The sequence below is a fragment of the Bactrocera dorsalis genome, chromosome 1 (genome assembly GCF_023373825.1).
Source record: "Bactrocera dorsalis isolate Fly_Bdor chromosome 1, ASM2337382v1, whole genome shotgun sequence".
Classification (NCBI taxonomy): Eukaryota; Metazoa; Arthropoda; class Insecta; order Diptera; family Tephritidae; genus Bactrocera; species Bactrocera dorsalis.
The window spans coordinates 103,650,353-103,674,984 of record NC_064303.1 but is presented as its reverse complement, the minus strand read 5'-3'; the positions used below and the strand labels follow the sequence as shown (position 1 = coordinate 103,674,984).

The 24,632-nt window shown below is 33.8% G+C and overlaps 6 protein-coding genes across 12 annotated transcripts; 4 read left to right on the top strand and 2 right to left on the bottom strand.

Annotated features, from left to right (window-relative positions):
* Positions 1 to 104: 104 nt before the first annotated feature.
* On the bottom strand, positions 105 to 2,582 carry LOC105231238 (vacuolar fusion protein MON1 homolog A). The gene is made up of 5 exons (XM_011212428.4): positions 2,447 to 2,582; positions 1,706 to 2,389; positions 1,499 to 1,650; positions 1,219 to 1,420; positions 105 to 1,158 (listed from the first exon to the last, which is right to left on the bottom strand). The coding sequence occupies exons 2-5, from the start codon at positions 2,347 to 2,349 to the stop codon at positions 519 to 521; spliced, it is 1,638 nt and encodes a 545-aa protein (XP_011210730.2). The 5' UTR covers positions 2,350 to 2,389; positions 2,447 to 2,582; the 3' UTR covers positions 105 to 518.
* A 107-nt stretch (positions 2,583 to 2,689) lies between these two features.
* LOC105231234 (28S ribosomal protein S2, mitochondrial) lies at positions 2,690 to 3,771 on the top strand. Its single transcript, XM_011212425.4, has 2 exons — positions 2,690 to 2,845; positions 2,901 to 3,771. The coding sequence occupies exons 1-2, from the start codon at positions 2,821 to 2,823 to the stop codon at positions 3,662 to 3,664; spliced, it is 789 nt and encodes a 262-aa protein (XP_011210727.2). The 5' UTR covers positions 2,690 to 2,820; the 3' UTR covers positions 3,665 to 3,771.
* Positions 3,772 to 3,778: 7 nt separating this feature from the next.
* LOC105231235 (uncharacterized) lies at positions 3,779 to 5,320 on the bottom strand. The gene has a single exon (XM_019992066.3). The coding sequence runs from the start codon at positions 5,170 to 5,172 to the stop codon at positions 3,874 to 3,876; it is 1,299 nt and encodes a 432-aa protein (XP_019847625.2). The 5' UTR covers positions 5,173 to 5,320; the 3' UTR covers positions 3,779 to 3,873.
* A 23-nt stretch (positions 5,321 to 5,343) lies between these two features.
* On the top strand, positions 5,344 to 15,932 carry LOC105231236 (eukaryotic translation initiation factor 4E-binding protein Mextli). 6 transcript variants are annotated; one of them, XR_007421736.1, is made up of 11 exons: positions 5,350 to 5,492; positions 7,866 to 8,521; positions 8,595 to 8,829; positions 9,015 to 9,086; positions 9,826 to 9,886; positions 10,135 to 10,609; positions 10,672 to 10,939; positions 11,009 to 11,152; positions 11,230 to 11,348; positions 15,183 to 15,405; positions 15,624 to 15,761. XR_007421736.1 is itself a non-coding variant. In XM_019992065.3 (11 exons), the coding sequence occupies exons 2-11, from the start codon at positions 8,129 to 8,131 to the stop codon at positions 15,753 to 15,755; spliced, it is 1,833 nt and encodes a 610-aa protein (XP_019847624.2). In that variant the 5' UTR covers positions 5,351 to 5,492; positions 7,866 to 8,128; the 3' UTR covers positions 15,756 to 15,932. The 6 variants fall into 6 exon arrangements, 5 of the variants coding, with proteins under 5 accessions (XP_049304437.1, XP_049304468.1, XP_049304465.1 ...); XM_019992065.3 differs by lacking the exon at positions 15,183 to 15,405 and having other exon boundaries at positions 5,351 to 5,492; positions 10,135 to 10,469; positions 10,536 to 10,609; positions 15,624 to 15,932; XM_049448511.1 differs by lacking the exons at positions 9,015 to 9,086; positions 15,183 to 15,405 and having other exon boundaries at positions 5,349 to 5,492; positions 10,135 to 10,469; positions 10,536 to 10,609; positions 15,624 to 15,932.
* Positions 15,933 to 18,251: 2,319 nt separating this feature from the next.
* On the top strand, positions 18,252 to 20,824 carry LOC105231233 (protein abrupt). The gene is made up of 3 exons (XM_011212424.4): positions 18,252 to 19,901; positions 19,960 to 20,088; positions 20,154 to 20,824. The coding sequence occupies exons 1-3, from the start codon at positions 18,639 to 18,641 to the stop codon at positions 20,205 to 20,207; spliced, it is 1,446 nt and encodes a 481-aa protein (XP_011210726.2). The 5' UTR covers positions 18,252 to 18,638; the 3' UTR covers positions 20,208 to 20,824.
* A 694-nt stretch (positions 20,825 to 21,518) lies between these two features.
* Positions 21,519 to 23,655, top strand: LOC105231232 (heterochromatin protein 1). 2 transcript variants are annotated; one of them, XM_011212423.3, is made up of 5 exons: positions 21,519 to 21,665; positions 21,851 to 22,033; positions 22,129 to 22,248; positions 22,855 to 22,972; positions 23,037 to 23,655. In XM_011212423.3, exons 2-5 carry the CDS (start codon positions 21,920 to 21,922, stop codon positions 23,321 to 23,323), a joined length of 639 nt encoding a protein of 212 aa, XP_011210725.1. In that variant the 5' UTR covers positions 21,519 to 21,665; positions 21,851 to 21,919; the 3' UTR covers positions 23,324 to 23,655. The 2 variants fall into 2 exon arrangements, with proteins under 2 accessions (XP_011210725.1, XP_019847626.1); XM_019992067.2 differs by having other exon boundaries at positions 21,520 to 21,665; positions 23,034 to 23,655.
* Positions 23,656 to 24,632: the final 977 nt, after the last annotated feature.

Sequence of the window (24,632 nt, the reverse complement as noted above, 5' to 3'; positions counted from 1 at the left end):
TTCGACCTTCATTCAAATTAAATTAATAAAAATCTATACATAAATATTTGCAATTTAAGAAGAAATATATATAGCGCGCTTTATATTTATTAAAAACATCCGTAAAATCTTTCTTAGTCTAACTTTATTCATATGATTGCAGCAGGGCTTTATTTGTTCCACACATGTGTGTGTAGGCATGTATTTTCATAATATAACTAATAATCAACGTCATTTAACTATTTAAGTATTAACTAAGATTATGCATTTGTAGGTATGTGTGTAACGGTAAATTTTAAAACTATATACACTTTATTTTAAATTGTCAGAAAAATTTGAACCACATATTTTTTATTAGAACTTTAAACTTAGTGTATATCGCAAGTCAATAATACTTACAAATTTACATAATGAGCACAGCTGCATTCACCATTAATTTTGATTAAAAACAAAAAAACTGACTAATTCGCCTCATTGACGCCGTGCTCTATTGTCTACTACAACTCAGCGCTTAACATTTCGCCAAGCAACCACCAGCCTCAGAAGGTCGGATGGTTTCGTATGAAAAATACATCATATTCCTTTTCGATCCACTTAATCAACTTGTCGACATTTTTAATCACTGCACACTTATCCACTAACGGTTCGAATACCGCATACAATTCATATGCTGCTGTAACCCAGGCCAAGACCACTTCATGTTCGCGCACTTCGTAAATTAGTTTAAGCGGTCGCGAGCTGTTGTGTATACGATGCAGTAAATCACAATATATGCCTTCTAAACGTTCAAATTCGTTCAGTGTAGTGTATGGTGGTACAAGTTCGGAGCACAGCAGTTGCGCTGCCGTTTTAGGTTTATAGAGAAAATGTCGCAGTTCAGGTATGCCAATGATGTTTAAATTTAAACCGCCATTAGTAGGTTTCTCAATTTCTTTACTAATCGCGTCCAGACACTTTGTCGAACGTAACTTATCCGTTATGCGTCGCTTGGCATCGGAGAGCGTAAAGAATACATTGGGATCGACTGAAAGCAACAAAAGGCACGCCTGGCAATCGTCGGTTAAATAGGAAACATGTGCATATAAATAACCGTTCATATCGAATTTCGGCAGACAAATAGGTGTCCAATTTTCTGAGGATTTGAAGGATTCGGAGCACTCGATAAGATTGAAAATTAGCCTGTACATAGAAAACAAATAAATATTTGTAAATATGGAAGTTTATACGTATATTTCTTACCTCAAATCGGCAGGATGGATGGAATATTTTTTCATACGCACGAGTGATATTAGTTTATTATTAGCTATGAGCACGGCAAATACCAAGTCCTTGATTTTTGAGCAATTGCTTTGTATACCGCTAACGATGCTGGAACGCACCGTCGTAGGGAGAGGTAGTACACGAATGGAGTTTGTTAAAAATGTGAAGACATTGTTGGTCACTACCAAAAAACGAAAAGAATAAATGTACGGAAAAGATACAATAAATCTAGACTAATGTGTTTAAAAATAAAACTAACCTCGTTTATTACTGCTATCATTTGAGAGCAAATGATAGATTAATCTTTCGCTACCAGCTAGTGAACGCCGCAGATCAAAATTTTTACGTTTTTCAAATATGCGTGTGACATGCTTGTTCGTTAATGTGGAAAGTATTTGATTGTATACATCGCTAAAAATTTAAATGTATCAATTTTTCATCATTCAGATCAACTGGTATAACTTACCTCAGCTGTAGTTGCAACTGTGGCACACTCATGTTTGAACGTGACGCCGCAACGAGTATTAGCGTATTACGCACTAAGAATACAAATTTAATGCCACGCGCGTGTATAGACGTTATAGCATCTTGGCCATGTTGTACAAAGCTAACCAGCGCTTGTATAACACCGAATAAAGTTGCTAGTTTATCTTCATTCCCGTGCAAGGAATATATGGGCTTACCAGCTTCGCTCAATATAAATATATGCTTTTTTTGTTCACGCCACACATTGTCATGCATATAGTCAAATTGGTTTTCATCACCATCATCGACACTTACAGCCCCTAATGAGTTCACGATTTCACCAGATATTGTGCTGGTGCTATTGCTAATGGGTAGCGATTCTGCCGATATCGACTTATGTACATTGTCAATTGTACCAGAGTTTTTGTTGGTGCTTTCATTTACACCATTAATTGTGTCTTGTCCTGGTGTTAAACCTTCACGTATTTCACTTATAATGCTATGTCCAACCTCGTTGTGTTCGCGTTCTGTATCTTGGAAATATTCGTTGTCTTCTGTATGGGGTTCACATTCAGCGTCCGAGTATTCAGAATTCGATTGCATCGACGCTGAATCCGAGTAATTTGTGGGCGGTTCTATGTCCATGTTTAATTTCTTTATAACCTTATGCGCGCCATCAATTGTTCTGCAAATAATAAAACGTTATATCAATGATTACCAACATATTTTTCTTTAACCTTACATAATAATATGTCCAAAATAATATTCATAAATTGATTTTTAATAAATTGATGACTTTGTTTTGCTGCATAATTGTAAAACCAAATCGTTTAACTTTTATTTCTTCTTCGGCAATCGATCGGTCACAATGGTTAAACATATGTTTTTTAAATTATTTATTTGGTAAAATAAAATTCATATAAAATTTCTTTTAAGTTTGCTATGACAAAGTTTATATTGCTGATTGCTAGTGGCTATTATCAAAACAGTTTATGCATAAAATATATTTACAAAAAATTTATAAATTAATCTTTTCTACTGGCATCTCAAACAGCTGATCATCAGCAGTACGGCGTGATTATTGCTAAATTGGGTTAAACTACATAAGGTTCCAAGATGTTACAAAACTCTTTAAAATCAGGTAATATTTATAAAAATATATTTGGAATCGATTTATAAACCAATCATTCTTTCAGGTACACGTATATTTACTTATCGAAATGTTTGCGCCATTCCCAAACGACTACAACAAACACAAGTCGCTACAAACACTCCCGCAACAGAGCCCGAAAATATTGCTGTAATAGAGGAACGAATATTGAAACACCCCGATTATTTTCAAGTGCATAATCTTTTCACTGTCCGCGATCTCTTCAATGCTAGAGTTCATTATGGCCACAAGGAGGGGTCATTAGATGATCGTATGCGTCCTTACATATACGGCAGTCGTCTTGGTCACCTTATATTCGATTTAGATATAACTGCTGCACATCTTCGTGATGCTTTAAACATAGCTGCACATATTGCTTTTCGTGATGGTATTATACTATTCTTTAATCGGAATGCTCTCAACGCTCATCTGGTGGAGAAGAAAGCTATAGAGGCCGGTGAATTCTCACATACACGCTTTTGGCGTGGAGGTATTTTTACTAATGCTAATGTACAATTCGGTGCTGTAACGCGTTTGCCTGATTTGTGCATTTTTTTGAATACACAAAACAATATATTAACACAGCATGTGGCTGTGCGAGATTCCGCGAAAATGGCCATACCCACCATTGGTATTGTGGACACTAATTGCAATCCCAATCTGATTACTTATCCAGTGCCAGGTAACGATGATTCGCCAGCGGCAATAGAATTATATTGCAACCTATTCAAAGCTGCAATATTACGAGGCAAGGAAAAGAGAAAAGAACTGCTTGGAGAAACTGAAAACACCAATAGTTCAAAATCATAAAAAGGCAGCATCCAAAAACGTAATGGTTTAGATTAAATATTGTTTTTACACAAGAGTGTCTGTTATGAAAATAAATAAGCAAATTAACTTTTTGTGTCCAAAGAAAACATTAAACCGTGTGCTAATTCCCAATTTACTATTAACTGTAATAACAAATTGTAATACCAATATTTGCTAGTTTTCAATTATGATTATATTTATAATACAATTTAAGGCCTGGAAAGTGTTACAATACCTCCCGGTAGCAACACACCGCCAGGTTGAAAACTATCCGACAAAGTTTGACGTGATGAGAAACCGGGATCTTGTGTGTTACGAATATTTTGATTCGAAGAATTATTGGATTGCCAATTTACTGGTAGATTGAAAACCTTTTCCGATGAGGCATTGTTTGTGTCTGACTTTTTTACTTCTCGTTCTATTCGAGCTGAGCGTTCCACCATACGAGCATTCAACATCTCTTTATGTGCGTTTACTGCCTCCACTGCACGTTCTAAACGAAAACGATCCCTTTCGTCCAATTCTTCGAATGTCTTTTTACCCAGACGTTGTACAACTCTTTTTGCATTTTTAAACTCGCGATTCTTAAATGGTTTCATGGCTTGGCGGTATTCTCGCCACAAACGTGTCTTTTGCTCGCGTTCCTCCGGTGTATTAGCGATCATTACTCGTGGAGGTTGAGGCTTCACTATCCATGTGGATTTAAACTTGTCATACTTATTGGTAGAATTATGTGGCTTTTGAATATATATTTGCGGTCGGATTGGTTGTCTTTTGTTATCTTGTCCCACATTTGAAAAGTTTTCGTCTTCCAACTTTGTATTTTTTATCACTGGTTGCTCATCTTGGTTTGATTTGGTTGATGCCGGTTTAATGTTTGTTTTTACAGCAGAGTCGCCATATTTTGATTTTGTTCGAGAAGAAAAATTATTTTGTGAAAAGAATCTGTTGTTAGGTTTTCCCGATTGTTTGTTGTAGTCATTGTATTGGTTCAAGCGGGGCATATGTGGCATTGGAGGAAACAAAGGTTGCATTATAGGTCCAGATGACCAGTGTACATCTTGATTAAGAAATTCGTCAAAAGACAATGGTGGCACCAATGGTGGTATTATTGGATCTTGATGAAAATTCCGTGCATGGTTGTTGTTTTCAAACTGGTTTCTTTGAGGTGTTGGTGCATTAAAATTGGGCAAATTATAATTTTGCGATCTAGAAAAAATTCTTTCTTGACTCTGGTGATTTTGTATATGGCTTTCTGAAGTCCAGTTTTTATTGCGTGGATTTTGTCGCTGTTGAACCGCAAATTTTCTATCTTTTGCAGATCTTGATGATTTGTTGTTTTTACTTTCCTCCTCTGCTTCTTTTAATTGCTTCCAATCACTAAAGGACATGCCCAGCTTAATTGGTGGTAACACAGCTTTCCTAGATTCGGGTTTATCTTCCAACGAAGCATTTTCACATTGCTGTCTCAAATTTTCTTCATCTTTTTCAGTAACACTTGAAGCCATCGTGGATAAAAGTATTTATTGTATACTTTTCCAGATAAATAACTGTTTTGTTTGCAATATGTATTGTTAATTTATATCCACTTTATTATACTATAGAAAGTGAAAAATGTCAGAAAAAAATTCTATTCACGATAATGATAACAGTAAATACACAATTCCCAATAGCAATCCAACTTCAATGCTATTCTGCTCCCACAATTAGTTATGTTCCACAAAAACGGCAGCACCTTAACTTTACATCATTTGCTTTGATTGGATGTTTCATCCACTACGACGAACAGTAAAAAGTTTTTCTCTTGTGTGAATTTGCAGAATTTCTGGTAAGTCTTCGGTAAAATGTGTTCATAATTGGAAAAATATACTAAAAGTGACAATAAGTTAACAATCTATGAAAAATCGTATCAAAAACTTATGTGTCTACGGTTTACACTCGACTCTAAAAATCTGAAAATGTGCGACGGTTCTATTATAAAGAGCAGCAGCAGCAGCATCGACGGCAACGTTGGCGCAGCAACCAAATAGAGGAAACGCAATTGAAATCCACTAAATTAAGACTTCAAGTCTAAAAGATGTTTTAATTTTCATACAACTGGTTAAAAAAGAATAATTTGTCACTCCTTAATTGGCATTTAAAAAGTAAAATATTTAAAACAACGTTGTATAAATCCATATAACACTATCGCTCCTGTGCTCAAATCAGTCAACGCCGCTGCATATTTCTCGGCGCACCTAATTTGTGTTGCTTTATTTTTGTTTCTTCACTTCTGCTGTCGTCCGCAGTAGTGCTGAGTAAATACATTTTTGTTGCTATTCTCGACAATGATCCAATTGACTTGTACTGGATAGGGTAGCACTTGAGCACGATGGAGCTGCCTAATGAAAATGTTGCAAGTTCTCACTGCCATAAGCAGCATTGCAGGTTTAATTATATGGTTAACCAAATATTTAGTTCATCATCGCATTTGTTAATGAATATGAATCAACGCACTGTAGATATGGCAAAAACTACAACAATTGAGTAGCATTTGAGAGTGGGCGGGAGTCTAGTGTGAACGCTGCCAACTTCACGGACAAGAAACGAAAGTGCGGCTGCTGGCACTTTTGTCGATAGCAACACGAAGGTTTAATGTGTGTTGTTGATGAGGTCTTTAGATGATTCACTTAGCTGAAATTTTGTAGGTTTACATTTACTATTACTAATTGTTTGGCCCTATATGAAAAAAATATAAATTTTCATTTGATACTATGGGCTCGCAAAGGCATTATTGAATATTTGAATTTTTGTTAAAAAATTTGAAATACTCAGAAATAAATGGCGAGTATTTTAATTAAAATGCAAGACGTGTCATCGCATTGTTGAAATTATAATTCCAATTGCCATATTCATGAAGCTAAGTGCGGTTTGCGTTTGCTCTTACCGCGCTAAATAAGTTTTTTGTGCAATAAATGAAATTATACTTTAAATATGCTTATGAATTTGTGTACATACTACAATATAATAATGAAAAAATGGTAACTATAATGTGTTTATACATTTTTAAAGATGAGATAATGTTAAATAACTCTCAGTTGCCTTTGAATATTATTTTGGGTAGTCTAAGTGTTAATTAAAATGTATATCAAAAAACTTAAAATCCGATTCCTTTACAAAAAAAATGCGGATCTAAATCAGTGCGTTAAACCTGTCGGCTTTTTGTTCGAGAACTGCAAATAATGTTTTAAATACTTAGACCGCAGCACTCCTTGTACATAGCTCCGTAATAACGTCAGCCGCTGTAACAACAACTTAAGAGATAAGAGTGTTGACGAATCTTATAGTGTGTAGTAGTTAGTAAAAAACAACAACAACATATGAAATGACCTTGGCATCTGATAATATGTTAAAATATGTAGTTGTTTCTTTCGATTATAAAGTAAACAAAAATAAATTTTGCAATTTTTTGTTTATATTGCAACCTACACATAGATACTGAAACACTTATAGTGAATGTTGTTGTTATAGCGGCTTATGGTGAATATTGAATAATTACCCAAAAAACTTTAGATTTAATGTCATTATTAATAACAATATTATCCAAATGTGTGTATGTAAATAAGTAACTCTAAAATGATGTGAAAGATAAAAAGTTGACGCATTAAATCTAAAGAGGCGTAATAGGCAAACAAACTATACATTTTTATGATACATGTGTATGTACATGAGGATATTAGTTATCAGTCTAAATGAGATACACTACGCAATTAGCCGTAACGATAATTTTACTTAAAAATAATTAGCAAACGTTTCAACAGCACAAAATAATATTGAAGCACACGAATTTTTAAAAGAAGCTACAAAATTAAGGACATTAGCAATTTACCATAAATAATCATATAAACCGAGATGCACTATATCTTAGCAACGCACGTTACTAAAATCAACAACATTTCATAATTATTCAGTTTACTTATTGTAAAGTACAAGCATATCTACAAATATATAGTAGTATTGATGGAAATAGAAGCAGTACACATAGATGACACAGTTGTAATCGTGGTAGGGCTTCAGCGGCAGCTAATCAATACTAAAAAAAATAAAACATACCAATTCGGTTTGTCAAACATTAACAGCACAAACCAATTTGATGGTTAAATGGTGTTTGGCATGCATATTGCATGATCTCATTTAATAATTAATTATTTTTATTTTGCAGGGGGAGGTGCGAACAGACGTTTGAGATTATCTCGATATTCCTTCAATTTTACTTGAAGCATTTATGTACAAGAAAATTACTTCAAACACACACACAACAACAAAATAACCAACTATAGTTCCACGCTTTGTTTCAACTAAAGAAAAAAAAACTACCAAAAGAAAATAAGCAAAATTAAATAATATTAAATTACGAAATCAGTAGACGATTTAATACATTTAATTTAAAGTGTAACCTTAATATAAATACAATTCATAGAAGCAATGGCACACATTGGACGTACAGTGAAAAATGTTGAGGCGCCACGCCCACTAAAATCACAATCACGATCTTCACTGAAAAACAATTACATGCTCATCGAGGAGCTAATACAGCTGATTGAGAATGTCGCGTTGACTCTACAATCGGGCATCAATAATACGGAACCAATGGCGGCGCTAGTGCAAAATCTACGCATACACGGTCCACAATTAGAGACCGTCTCGAAAGATACACTAGATCGTGCATTTGTCGTTTTCCGCAATGCTTCGCAGGACGAACGCTTAAATATTATGACGAGACTGAATCTGCTCGAATTGATAGAGTTACGCGCCAAAGGCTGGGAGGACAATGGCTTCAATTCGTATTATAAAACCAAACAAGTAACCAACATCGATGTGAGTGTGATTTGTAGTGATATTTTTTTGGCTTTCAACAATATATTGATAATTTTTGTTCGTTTTTATTTAGCTACCCGATGGACATATTGATCCAACACAAAGCGGGTACCTTAGCACCTCCCCCACATTCGGTGGGGCTGGCGCCGCAGCTATAGCCGCTGTTGGTTCGGCGCAGCAGACGCAACTCCTATTGGCACCAGGCGAGGTCATACGAAATTCGGGCAAGTTCCTGAAACCAACCAAAATACCGGGCAAAACCTATTGCAAAGACGAAGTGGTCATACGTAATGCGGATTCGGGAAAAGGTATATAGGAATACGTAATACATATGAATAAGGAAAAAAAAAATATAGTACTCTGACAAAAACAAAAACAAAACACTAAAATATCTGTTGTTATTTTAAAATTTTACTATAAACTACAACATATTTAATTACTACAAACGATTTGTATTTTACCTATTTCTTTGGATAATGCGTGCGCATAAAAGTAATGGGCATTAAAGGCCGACGTGTCCATATGATTGAGGAGTTAAGTGAAACGATAATTTCCTTCCAAAGAGGTAAACGAAAGCATGTACATGTACATGTCAGTTAAAAACGCTTAAATCAACAATATTTCACGCATTCCTGCAAATAATTACATTATTTTCACACATTTAATTGTGGGATATGGCACTGTGTACGCTATTAACATTGTTTGCGGTTGCTTATTATTTTTAAACGGAGATTATATAGTTTGCGGTTGCTTCTTATTATTAATCGGAGATTATATAAGTCTTTTTATATTGCAATTACATATATGTTGGCAGCAAAGAATTTTCAGTTTAAGCGTTCATAATCAATCATTTGTAACTAAAATTTCAAAAGTTGAGCTGTTCATAACCTCAAAAATGTACATTAAATACATGATTATTTTTTAAAATTGTTCAATTAACATAACCAAACTTCATCGCATCGTTGTAATTTTTCATCAACGCATATTAAACTAATTATATAACAGGAAATTGGATTATGTAGCATGCAAAAAAAATTGTTTCAGAAAAATATTTTTCCATGCATGCTTGGAAGTCAATAAAATATGCTTTTCATTGTACATACATACATATATACAAACATTTTTCAAAATTAGGTTAAGTTTAAGTATTTTCCCTCATACTCCACCAAATATAATATACGTAATTTGTTATGACTAAACTTTTAAATAGTTGTTGTTGCTTCCTTAATATGTGAAAAGCAACTTATCGCGAATGACAGCTATTTTCCAAGTTGTTATATAACTCTTAATTGTTTTCAATTTAGTAAATCCCGGCGCTAAGGAACGTTTGGTGCAAATTACCGGACCGACTGAGGAGAAAATAAAGTAAGTCTACACAACAACAACTTCTATATAAATTTGAAGAAATATAGAATTATTTTTGAATTGGAAAATCAGTTTATATCAGTTCTTCCAATGATTTTAAAACGCAAACCAATAATTATTATTTAAAAGTTTTGAAAAATCGGTAGTGAAAGTGCAAATTTTTACAAATACATTCTCCAAATTAGATCACCTTTTTCCAAATATTGTTAACACATATTTATGAATTCATTAATTTCCTCCCCTCACAGCTATGCCAAACAACTCATCGAAGACACTATTCGTCGCAATGCTTCACCTGTACGTCTCGATCCCGCCATGGGTAGCGGTCATGCGGGTGGCGGTGGCTCCTGCTCTTCATTAGCGTCTTCCAATTCCGATGAGGCCGTTACGCCACGTACCCCAGGTGTTGGCGGTGCTGGCAACAGCAGTCTGGCCAATCGTCTGAGCTTCAATTCGGCGCAAAATTTCATGACTGCGTCTGCGGCAGCAGCTGCTGCACAACAGCAACAGGTCATGAATATGATGGGCGCCGTCGTTGGTAGCACTTCCACACCTACGGCTGCTGCCGCAGCTGCAGCTGCTGGTAAAGTGTTGCGCCCTAATCAGCAAATGTTATTGCATTCATTTTCCACCAATGATGCTTCTTTAGGTGAATACAAATACACGGTGAACGTGGGACAGCATCTCATCAAAATCACCGGCGATTGTTGTGATCTCGTACGGGTAAGTACGCAGCCATTCTATGCACTTCAGACGAAATAACAAATAATTATGTTTCCTATTAGGTTGCAAAATTAGTGCTGGACGATTACTTTAGCAGCGCTGAATTCTTGGCTTCAGTCGAGGCTGGCGCAGCTTTTGATGGCAGCATTGTGAGTCCAATAACAACACCGTCAACGCCCATGAGTGCGCCACAATTCATGATGGGCACACCATTGCATGCCGCTGCACCACCGCTGGCGGATAGCGGTATCGGTTTGAATTACATGGCCGTACAAGGTGTCAACAACAGTCTACACGATGGTGATGATGAAGTATTTGCAGATACAAATGGTTTGATTAGTTTACTTGAAAATTAACTGGTTTGTGTAAGATATGCTAATTTGGCGTTTTACGTTTCAGCTGCCGGCCAAAGCAATGGTCTATCACGTTCACGCAGAAGTCACTTCTCACGAAAAGACTCCACACCAGAAGCGGCAGCTAGCTCAACATCTGCACGTGGTAAAAATGAAAACGCCACCGCTGGCACTGTCAGCAGCGATTCAAGTAAGTTGCACACATGGTGCCACAAGAAACCATAATTTTTATTGATTATGTGCAACTTTTTATCGCTTGCTTTGCAGCACGAATCGTTCACGAATACGAGCATTTGTTGTACTATTCGAAGAGCCCACATTCCTGGGCATTGCCATTGGAGTGGCAAAAAATCTGCGAAAAGTTTCCAGCCATCGTACGCAATAAGGTAACCCAAGTCACTGCCACTACAGGCACCGTTACTAATACAGCACCGATATTCCGTGTTGCTTCCATAACTACTACTAATAGTAATATTTCTACTCCTACTACTATTACTACTACTACTACCGCTACCACTGCAATTGCAATTACGCCCAGTACTACTATGCCAAATATAATTGCTAGTAATAATAATATTAATAGTTCGTATGCTAATGCCACAGTAGTCAGCTCTTTTGGTGTCGGTGTTGTTAGTGCTAATGTAACTAGTAGTTTAAGTATGAACACAAAGAATACAACAATGCCAGCGCAGTCGGCACAACAGCCTGCAGTTGTTACACAACAACAGCAACAACAACCACAACAGGCTATGCACATGCACCCTAGTTGTACACTTATACATAACCGTCAGCAGTTTGAACTGCACACACCGTTACATATCAAACGTAAAGGGTTTTTTAATCGTCAAATAGTTAGTATTGACGAGGAGGGCTACGATGCGCTCCAACAACAGCAACAGCAGCATTTGCAACAACATTACCACACAGAACGTCATTATAACAATACAAATAATTTATATCAACGTGCGTATAATCATCATCGCACCGATACAAATGCCAATAACAGTAATCAACAACAACAACAAATTCACTATCAACAACAACAAAAGTTTATGTCTGTCCGTAACGGTCCCAGTACAGCCAATTTTAGCTATGCCAACATGTCGTACAATAGTGCAGGTGCAGCAGCACCAACCCAAGCAGCAACTCCCACTAATAGTCTATCAGCGTCCTTCAATAACGGAAACAGCGCCAATAACAGCGCCTTTTCAAATGCCAATATGGATAACAAACCGCAAAAGTTATTGAATAAGCAAATCAAATTGATTTCCTCTATAATGGAGAGTACTGTAATCCAAGAGCCAACTGAAGCTGTCAGCAAATCGCTAGAATCGAATGCAAATGACAACAAAGTAACAGCTGACGCAACTGACCCGCCTGAGGGTGATAGAACCAAGTTCGTTAAATCCAAATTGTCTAGCAAAGCTAGAAATACTAGACGTGACGCTGGTGCCAATAACGATATTATTGAAATCATAGACGATGAAGATAACGATACGGATGTTGAGTTTGTTAGCGAAACGAAATATATGCAGACTGAGATAGTAATAACGGCTGATGTTGTGGCCAACCAAAGACGTGCCGTTGAAAGGCCAAAATTTTTACGTGAATATCGCTCGAACTCCACATGCGACTAATATTTCGAGAAACGGGTTGTACAAAGAAATTAAGTTTGAATAGTTTTTGAGGTTAGATGTGCACCATAAGAAATATGCACTAATTAACTCAAAACTACAATTCAGTAAAAACAATGATAATTTGGGCATTTATACCAAATTATTTCACATTTAAACAACAATTTATAGAACTGAAATTCACCACGAAAAATTATTTATACTTAAACTGCGACAAAACGAGTTGTACCTAACGAATATCTCAGAAATGCACTTTCAAACACTATTTTCAAGTATACTATGTAGAATGTAGTATCGTTTTGAAAAATCTGCTAGTTTATCCCATATACAATGCACGTTTATGCTTCAATATTCATTTTGAGCAGCTATAATTTTTGATTAGAAATCAAATACTCGCATTGACTGATTACTAATGTTGTGTGTATGTTGTTGCAAAAGCACACGAATTGTTGTAATACTTTAAGCAATTATGGTAATTAAATTACCCGAAAAATATTCACTTATTTATTATATTTTATTTTCTTGGAAAATTCATAATAACTAGTTGACAGCTTAAAAGTCATAATAACGAGTTGACAGCTTAAATGTAAATTATTCCAATGCATAGTGCAACAATAAAAACACGCGAAAAAGTCAAAATATGTCAGAAAATGTGGCATATTTTCGTATGATTAATATTTTTCATTTTCACCGCTTAATGACCAAATAGGAGATATATTTTTATAAAAGATTTGAGATACAAAACCCAACTGCACCCATTTGCCAAATATTCGTTCCTTAAAATATGATTATTTATATGAAAAGTGTTTATATATTTTGTATATAATACAAAAAAAAAGTAAATTTAACCAACAAATTTGAAATTAACTACATATTTTAGATTTGTATTCAAAATACGAATTTTAACGTTTTAAAGCAAAGCTTTTTGGACATGTGAAATGCTATAATTACCAATTTTGTTTCTAAAACAAAATCAAAAAATTAAATAAATGTACTATACATTTAACTAATCTGTGTTTTGGCTGTGAAACAGATTATTATTAAACCAAAAAAAAAAAAACACAAAACATGCAAAAAGTTGTGAATAAAAATTTATTATTTTTTTCCAAAACAAAAAGGAAAAAAAAAGTGAAAAATTAGCAAAACTCCTAGTGAACACTATGTTTCACGAGAAACCCAAAGATTTTTGTAGTTTTTTAGTAAAGCAAATATGCAATGAGTAAAAGCAATCACCATAAATACACACATACATACACATAATTAACGCAAATAAGTACTGCTGTCGTACAATGAAATGTATTTACGAAATTTGAAGTTTTTTTTACAAGCATTTACAATTAAAATGAAGTAATGTTTTTCTTTAAAAGTATGAAGTCATTTTACTGTAAATACACGCAACGATTTTAGTCATTGTACGATTGCACGCGTCTATACTTGGTGTAGGGTAAAATTGCAAAATAGTTTTTAAGTACTTTATGCATTCAAGTAATTACTATTAAGACGGTTATGGTACAGAGCTACGAAATCAAGTGCTGGCAGAAGGATTCACAATATATATTTTTACAGCAAAGAAGTTTAATTAACTGTATATAAATACATATATACATATGTATGTAACATTTAAAATTGAAATTTTTGATGATTTCATATTCAGAATTGCTGGTATCGCAAAGCACCAAGCATACCTGGTTCTTAAACCTGGCAGACCAAACTAACCTAACCTATTATTCGGTATTTTTACACACATATGAGTGTATTATTTAAAAAAAAAAGTCGACATACATACATTTAACCGCTATTACTTCCGCCTGCCTGCACTTGATATCATTTCCATTTTATTGAAACGAAGCAATTGTTCAGTTAATACACTTTAAAAGTGCATAACTTCACTTACGTAGTTGTAAGATTTATAAAAAACATGAAAGCAGCAGCACTCACATATGCATAAATATGTACTAAGTATATATGAGAATTTTATTTAATTGTAAACACACATACATGCATTTCTTTTAATGAAAATTACTTGTCATAATTTTTGGCATTGTAAGTATATATGCATATACCTACATATAACAAACTTGACATGCATAAAATGTATTTTTTGATAAACACACTTTTTCTTAGGTATCTCTGAAACCGGTATTTGATTTATTTGGAAATATAATAAAGCTTATTTAATTGATTAAATATTATAACTATACTTATTTAAAAACAAAATCTTGCTTATAACGCTTTATTTCACCTAAACATGGACAAACTAAACGCATGCCTACAGCTGTGTTAACGGTATGGACTATAAACATGGTGTGTTGGAAGTCATTTCACATTACTCCTGCATTTACCCACCAACTCACGCCCATAAAATGTGCTTAAATCAGTAACTGCTTTCGTTCTATCGTCTTGTGCACCTTTGCACTTCATTTCATATTTTTTTTATTATATTAATATGATTTTATTTATTATTTTTTACGTTTATTTAACATTTTTTTATGTGTACCCGCCTATTTTTCTTTGTTCTATTTCTTATTTTTGTTCTCTTTCATTGCGACTTTCAATCATTATACATTTTCGCTCACAAACCATTAGCAAGATTTAGCGGTGTTTTGAAAAAATAAAAAATAGCATAAATTATATAAACACCTGAAAAATAGCGCTTTTAGCAGTTGAAATCAACGCATACTTTGCAAATAACACATTCACACACACACATACTTTCATCGTTTTAATTCGCATATGCCATCACCAACATTATCCCGCTTCATCGTCACGCTTAAGCCAATAAGTAAATTTAACTGTCCTTAACTTTAAGGTAAGCCCAAATGTTTGTAACTAACTACTTGCATTTTGCCCCACATTGCAATTACTTTTAATGTAGATTTGCATATATTTAATTTTAAAATAATATTTTTTATTTTACTTTTATTTACTTATATTTGTTTTTTTCTATTTCTTAATTATTTTCATTTGTTTTATATTATTTTTCTCTCTCTCCCACTCTCTCCATCTCTTTCTGTTTACACTCTGCAGGATTTGACGGATGAAAGCACTCGTTTCGATGGCGAAAAATATCTGGAATTGGTTAAGTCGGCGAGCAAGCGCAATATTGCTAGCGCCTTAGATGAAACGACCGGTGACACGGAAAATCAGGAAAACGAATAAGCAAACGATTTCACATTACCTAATTCTCATTTCGTTAAAAGTGGAGCATACGTACTCGTTTTATGTGAAATTAGTAATTTTTTTTAGTGCGGAATCATTTTTAATTTTGTGTTCGTTTTTGTTTTTACACCTTTGAGATGTGTATTGAAATTAGCATTAGGATTTTTTTTTCTCGCGAAACAATAAATTAAAAAAAATTGTTTAAAGAAAAAACGAACATTGCAAAACATTGTAAATGTATTGCGATATAGTAAAAGTTAAAAAAAAAATCTCTAGGAATAGTGGCAATAATCTACAAGCAACTAGCGGAAATTACCGAAATGAAACATTTTACTTCTATAAGTCGAAATTAAATTTTGAACATTACATAGTAGTGCTCACTTTGTTTTCATTAGATTTTTTTACTGAAGATAAACTCATTTGAAACAATTTTAGTGCAATTGCAAACAGTGCAGTGCGCAGAGTGTTGTGACCAAGTGGGCAATAATGTTTGTATTAACTTGTGGGGAAATCTAAAGTACTTGATTAATTAATTGTAAACAAGCTGAAAATCGCAATAGAAATTAGCATTTTTCAAGCATTCAAATTTGGCTAATACAATAAGTTACAATGCTGTTGTTGAATTATATTCTTTTCTATGACATGTTACATAACTTAGTTGAGAATTCGTATATATTTTTTTTTCAACACACACACATTTTCAGTAAATTTATAAACAAGTTAGTCATCACAAATATTAAAAAAATAATTAATTTTTAATGCAGTTAGTTTAGTTAAAATATTTTATATATTTATACATGGACTACCAAAAATCACAACCCAAAAAAACTGAAGACAAATTTAATTGTTGTACGGCTTTGCATTTTCGAAATTAATGTATTATTTTAAATCATATGGCTACACTTAAATTTAAAATTGAACATTTTATAAATTCTGAAATTATACACATAAATTGTCCAAAAATCCAATATCTATTTAATTTTTATGCTACATCACGCTCACAAATCAGCCCACCCATGCGCATTGCACCGTTATATTCTTTAACTTCAATACCGAAAAATATACTAAAATATTAGTCTTTAATACGTATAAATCTTATGCATTTTTGAAATAAAAAAAGAAACGAACTTGTTATTTATGTTGTAATAACATAAAACTATTTATCCTTCATTTTTGTATAACTCAATTTTTAAGCAAACGATTCACTTAAATGTGCCTCATTTTTACACATGCGCGTTTTTTGTAGAAGGTATATATACAAATACATATGTATGTGTTTTTGCAATAATTCCTTTTGTTTAAGTTTCAAACTTATGTATTTTTCGTTTTAAAATGTTATTGAAATGATTTTATTTTGTGTACTGCGTTATTGCTAACTTTATTGCCTTTCGTTTCTTTCAACAAAACCAAAAAAACTCGTATTAAACGTGTTAAGTTTAACTCACAAAAAAGTATTTATTTTCTAAATTGTTTAAAATAACGTGGAAATTATTTATTTTTGTCGTAAATTAATTTTTTTTTTGTGTTGTAAACTTCGTCGACGAACGTTTTCTCAGCATTCATTGAAATTCTCAGAGTTTACTTGTTTAATAGTTTTAATTTTTTGTCTTAATTTATTTTTAATATATTTAAATACATAACGATTTTTTTAAAGTAAATTCTGCTAAGCAAGCAAAAAGTAAATCGTCTAGTCTATCTGAAATTTTTAGTTTTTCTGTTTTCAATTAAAACATATTGTTTTTTTTGTACTAAAATGAAATAAGCGTATTTTATATAAGCCAATTGTTTTCTTTGACTAAATTACACTTAACTTTTGAATAAAACAAATAAAAAATAAAAGAACATATAAAATGAGTTTAATTTTTATATTTGGGGAACCGGTAGGTATCTTGATACTAGTTGTAGCGGCAGAATTATGGCGAGTAAACAGTCCTTGGCTGGATAAAAATCCGCGTCCGTTCCGGTTACGTAGCGCTGACTGTCGTGGGAACATTATTATGGATTATCGATCGATCCACAGGGCATACGATAATTTAATTTATATTAAATTACTTCCCTAGTACATAGTACATTGCAATATTTAATTCCTGCTACTTTTTAGATTTTTAAATACTTTCAGATTATTACTACTTTTATCTGGGAAAGCACAGGTATAAGATTTTCTGAGGCTAACCCACAAAATATTTCCAAACGGGTTAATTAAAAAAAAAAATAAATTAACGTATGACAATTACCACCAAAAAGAACAACTTTATGTGGAAGTTGTGGAACCTAAAAGTGTACTGTTATTTTTTTATAGCAAATAGATTTTTCCGCATCGAGCATGAGTTACATTTCTAGCGTTTTGCAAACTTCAAAAGAGTTGAACCCTCCTTATATTGCCATTATGCAACGCCTCTTCCACTTAGCAACATTTTTAGTTTCTTTCAACATTTTCAACTTCTAGCAACATATGCAATATTTCTAAATTTCATTTTACCACTATCTTCGTCTTTTATGCCTTGTGTCATCTTCGTTAAGCGGTGTCAAAAAAATCACGAATAAACGTCAAAAACATTTTAAACAAAGTTTCACCTCTTGCTGCATGAATCAAAGGAAAATTAGGCCAGAAACGTAAATTACATATAAAAGTCCACAAAAATTTAGAGGAAAAATACCGCTGACGTGTTTTATATTCTGGAAACGTGTAAAAACAAGCATTGGCGAAAACTCATTTACATCATTGTGGTGCTTCGTACGTCAATACCTTCGTTCGTAGTCCCAATACGATAGGGTATTTGGCAGGTTTGAACAGGAATTGTTCATCAAGACACGGTGCGGTGCGGGGCGTTTGGCTTGGTAACAACAAGTGCGTTTGGATTTGTCGCAACGGCGCCAATTAGAATGGACGCCAAAAATGACGATTCGGCTGGCAGTGATTCGCTGGATAAGTCTTTACAGAAGAAATGTGTAGTAGATGATGTTGGACAAGGTGAGGGTTCAACAGCGAATACGGCGCTGCCAGCGCAAGGCATTAGCGATAGACATGATAAACAAAAATCGGATACTGAAGCTGAAAATCGACCTGCAATTTCCATTAATTCCCAAAACAAGACTGAGAAAAGTGCAGGGGATGGCGTATGCGATAGTCTCGAAGAGAATAGCAGCCTCATTGATGATAAATTTGATAAAAGAATTCACATCGCTGAAATTACAAATGATACAAACACCGCACAAGTGTTTGATGCGCACGAAACTGTTAATATTGCTAATATAAATGCGGATATGGCAGAAAGTAATACGTCCGTAATTAGCAAAGAAAAAATAGCCATTTCCAACAATACAGTAAACGATGCTGCCGAAGCGCCTAGTGAATACAGCTCCAATAGCAGCAGTAATTGTAGCAGCAACAGCAACAATAGTAATGCCTTTGAAACAAAAGTTAAGCAGATCTCCAAGAACCTCAAGGAAACAACTCTAGCTGAATGTGCGAATAAGAAAGCATTAGCAGACGACACCAATTCCACCTCGTCCGCATCTTCGGCTTCATCAGCTTCGTCTACGCCGGAATGTGAACAGGCGTCCGTCGATGAAGCGACGGCGGCTTTATATTCGTTAGGTCCTAGTACTAGCGCGGCGGCGGCGGCGGCAGCAGCTGCGGCGTCAGTTTCCGGTGGCAGTGCACAAGATGAAAATGATCATCGTTCAAAAAAAGTGCGGTTTCATCCAGATGTTAAGGAAAATGATGGCGGAAACAGAGTGATTCCGAAAAAGAAGAAAAAACTGAAAGCAAGTCAGGCTGGAAGTAGCAGCTCTGGCAGCAGCGGTGGTGCCGGTGGAGGGGATGATTCGTCAGGTAGTAGTCAGCGAGGTACTTCAGCTGAAGATGAAATGGAATTAGATGAGGAAGATGATTTGGAAGAAGAAGGTACTTTCAGTATAGCTAAAACGATAGAGGACGCGCAGGATTACTTAAAGGAACATCCGTTAACATTTGCTGGTTCCTTCGATAAAAGTAATGTCACTACTCAAAGCGGCCTCTTAGAAGAAGAAGATTTACCACAAGTTGTAGAAACATCAGAAGATGACGAGGAAGAATTTTGTGTACAAGAGTTCCCTGAAAATGGTGTTGCGTGCATTTTAGGCAAACAAAATAAATGTGGAAAGGTGACAATAATTCGGAATAAGTTATTTAAAATTGTAATAATTTTCTAAATTTTACTAGGTGGAGTTCCTGCTGCGTTATGTAGATCGACCTGGCTTATTTTGGGAAACGGAAGAATTCATCAGTTTGCGATGTCCCAATTTGCTGCATCAGTATGAGCAATGTCGTGAACGACGCCAGACGCGTTTAGTGAGTTGTAAAAAAGAAATAGAGTGCAAACATTTTTATATTTAAATCAATCATTTTTGAATTAGATGAACTTTGTGGCGAAGCGTCAAAACCTCCGGCAGCGGTACACAGACTTCTAGGAACAAATGTGTTCATGTTGAGAATGACTTAACTACTGGAACTACAACAATATTTCGCTTTATAGAGTTTGCGGTGCAGTAATGCTACTCACGAAAAAAAAAATATAAATCTACAAAATCAACACAATACAAAAGTTTGAAATTAAAAAAAAAAATTGCTGCTTATTAGAATGGCAATATGTACAGTAAATTTCAACATGCTCTGTAAGAGCAATGAGTAGACCAGAAAATCCAATAAGTACTGTAAAAATGCTACAATTCCGTAGCAATTATCCTTCCCCGATTTTCAATTGAGAAATTTATACGACAAATGCTTTTTTATAGTACCACATAACTTTAGTTCACAAATTCTGTAATCGTGGGCAACAGATGGTGGAAATAACCGTATAGCACCCAGAAAGAGTGAATGGAAGAAATGTTAGCTAAAACTTGTGTATGTAAAGAATTTTTCAACAAACGTACTCATTTAATGAAAGGAAAATGTAAAAATTGAAAATGAAATATTAGAAAGGGGATATAAAAAATCAACAAGAAAAGCACATTGATAAAAAATAATAAATTTGATGATAGTACGATAATTAATTATATAATAAACTATAAGCAAAAGTCTAATACAAGTTGTGTACATTATTTGTTCCAAATTTTCAGAAAAGTGGTAAAATTTAAATTTAATGTTGAATATTCCAGGGTATAATTTAAATTTCATGTTGAAAATTCCAGAGACCAGGAGATACGATAATTAACTCTCATTCGATACATACTTCGTTTTTTCTGCAATGCGATATAACAGTTTCTATATTAAGTGGTACGTTATTTCAATTATTACTGTCACAAAGGCGGTTTTAAAAGTTTCATATTGCAGCCGATCCCTCTCAAAATAATTCAGAGCTACGCCTCAATGTGGCATGCACTGTTGCAATTTCTTTTTCGTATAATTCATTTTCATACCACATACATAAATTAATTTCTTTATCAATTTTAAAGGAAATAAAAGTGTTTGTTAAATATAAATAATTTCAAAAAATTAAAGCAAATGTATAAAAATTTTTTCTAACTTTAATAGCATCACCGATAATATTCCGTCTGTCATTGACGCTAATTATACCATAAATGAATACTGAGTAAAAATAAATTTTGTATTTTATTACTATTTTGTTTGAATTTCATTGCATTTTCTTAAATAAAAAAAGGTTATAACCTTTTATATATATATATTTATAAAAAATTCTTTCGGTTATTTACGGCTGATATTTGTACTTTTCCAACACTGAGAATAAGTTACAATGCAACCCTGGATTTTAGAGCGTTGCCTTCCATTACGTTTTTGCGCTTCATTTTCCACGCCGAATTCGTTTCTTCTTCTAAACACTACAACTTTTGCTGGTGTGCAAATATTTGTTTGACGATAAAATTAATTTTAGCTGAAAATATTTTAAACATTTTAACCACACAACATTTGTGAGTAAAACTTTGTTTATAATTTAATATTTTGAGTGTTTCTAATCTATTGATATAATTTCTTATATACTGCGTGGATATGAATACATTTAACGGCGTTGCTGTACCGATTTCATACTAATATGCATTTTTACAATTGAAATACGACGTATTCGAACTCGCTGTTTTTGGTTGTTTACAAATAGGAAGGACACAATATTTCTTCGATTTATATCGGCATTATTCTGAAAAGTACAAAATCTAACCAGTCAAATATGAAATCAAAGAAATCTGAATCAACGGCTGCCACAGACGCTGCTGCCGAGTCATCAGAAGAAGAGGAGTATGCAGTCGAAAAAATTTGTGGGCGCCGCGTGCGTAAAGGAAAGGTTAGTTTAACATACCCACATCAACATTTATTTACTTTTATGTATGTACATATATTAAAATTATTAATACTAAAAACGCTTTGAAAACACTGTAGGTTGAATATTTCCTTAAATGGAAAGGTTATCCTGAAGAAGAAAATACATGGGAACCTGTAGAAAATTTGGATTGCCAAGATTTAATACAGCAGTACGAAGCAGATCGCGCGAAAGAAGAGGTAAGAAATTTATGAATTCATTTTAATGTGTAATTGCCTGATGATGATTAATGTTGATTTTGGCGGGAAGTGTATGTATTTGCCGCTTAAAGTTATATATGTAACTAATCCGAGTTTATTTTATGTAGTCGGTTGAAGTAAAATTTAACTTTATTATATTTCACAATGTTAATTTTCCGAATCGGGTTATTCACGTAATTTCATCACATAAGTGATCTAGTTCTTTGTTTGTCATAAAATGTTTATGGTTTAACGGGAGTGCCAATATACGAATATATTATTGTGTTTGTAACACACTGAAGGAAATCTTATAAAAATACAAGTAAATGTATATTTGTGAGCTTGACGAGCTGAGCCGGTTTAGTCATGTCCATCCGTCTGTATACACACAACTAGTACCTCGGTTCTTAATCATATCGATAAAAAAGTTACTTTCGCTTCCTTTTTCCCAAGATTCTACTTATCCGTGTTGACATGTTTGTTTTTTTTTAGTTCTTTCTGTTTAGTATGTGCTTGTATAGTTTTTAATAAGAAATATGTAATGTATATATTCAAAGTAAATATAACATACTAAAATATAGAATTTATTATGCATTCGCTATACAGCCTGCAGCTTCCAGCAAACAATCAGAAAAAAAGGAATCATCCAGTAAAAAGGAAGCCAGCAGCAGTGGTCGCAATAGTGCAGCCGGCAATAAGCGCAAGTCTGAAGAGAAAACGCCCGGTAAGCCCTTGTTGTATACCATTTATGGAATGAATTTTTAAATATTTATCTCTGCCTCCAGCAGGTAGCAAGAAGAAGCGCCGGGACTCATTAAAATCAGAAACGGACAATGAGTCAGTGTCGGATGTATCATCGCGTACCTCAGAACGAACTGGTTTCGATAGAGGTTTGGAAGCGGAAAAAATTCTCGGCGCCTCAGATTCCAGCGGCGGCTTGACATTCCTTATTCAATTTAAGGGTGTCGATCAAGCTGAAATGGTACCAGCAGCTATTGCTAATGTTAAGATTCCACAAATGGTAATAAAGTTCTACGAAGAACGCCTTTCTTGGTATTCCGACAATGAAGAATAAACTTAATTGTATTAGTTGATGAATTAACATCTATATAAAAAATTATTACACACACAAATATAATGTATAAAAATACGACTTTTCCTGCAAAAATCCTTCTCATGGTAATTCGGCATTGAAATAGTAACACTGTTAATTTTAAATTTATATATGAATAAGGTTATTTCTATGTTTTAAATGAAGACCATCGTATCACATAATTTCAATTTCAAGTTCTCACTGTTCTATTATTATATTAGTATGATTGATTTGTTAAATTTAAACAAAAATCATTGCGCTGCTGTGGGAAATATGTTTAAATAAAAATCAAAAATTGACAAAAAAAAATTAAAACTGCGTTTCGCAATTAATTCAGATTTAACAGATTTGAGTCCATATGAGTTTAGGTAAACGGTAGAGAAGAAATACATATTTATGATTTTGGCTGATCGTTCTTTGTATCTATTCAAGACTTTGAATAATCTTGATTATAAATAGCGCTTATGTATTCACAGACACGCCCGCATATGTACATATCATTACTGCATAGAAAGGTTGTACAGATTTTATATCTGGACAAGCATATTCTATTTTTTATGAAAGTAAAAATTGTCGAAAAAATTTGATTTTAATTCGATATTATTTTAGAGACTTCTAATATATTTGAAAATTGAATAACATTTTTGGCGAATTTCGGTACTTGATAACACGACCAAACCCTAATGCACAATGCACACATTTAGCAGCAAATTCGAAGAATCGTAAAGGCAAGTTCTTACTTGTCGGCTGTAAATCTCAGCGAGCACCTAAAAATGTGCAAAGTAATTTCTTGACACACCAATTGTATATTTTTGTTTTTGCAGATGTCTATGCTTGTGTTTGTACTTATGCTATGCTTGAACGCTTGATTTGTGACTTAAAATTTTTTTCGTTATCACACATACATACATATGTACATACATACATATTTTCATAGAGAAATGAGAAAATAAATATAAACCAGAGTATATACAGATCTCAGAATGTCCTCATAAAAATATATGTATGTATGTATGTGTAAACATATGTCCATGTATTGTTCATATACATATGTATGTAAGTATGGTAAGTACTATAGGGGCACCTTCTAGCAACTATGAACTACTCAAAATCAGACGATAAGCGAACGCGTTGTACGTGGCATCTCCGGAATCACATATGTAAATGTGTGAAAAATCCGCAAACAGTCTTCCAAACGCTGCCTGGGGTAAATCCATTTAGGCTGTAGAGTCGAGTATGGTCGGCATATGTACATATGTATGTATTTATGGCATCTTGACTTTCATGCAAA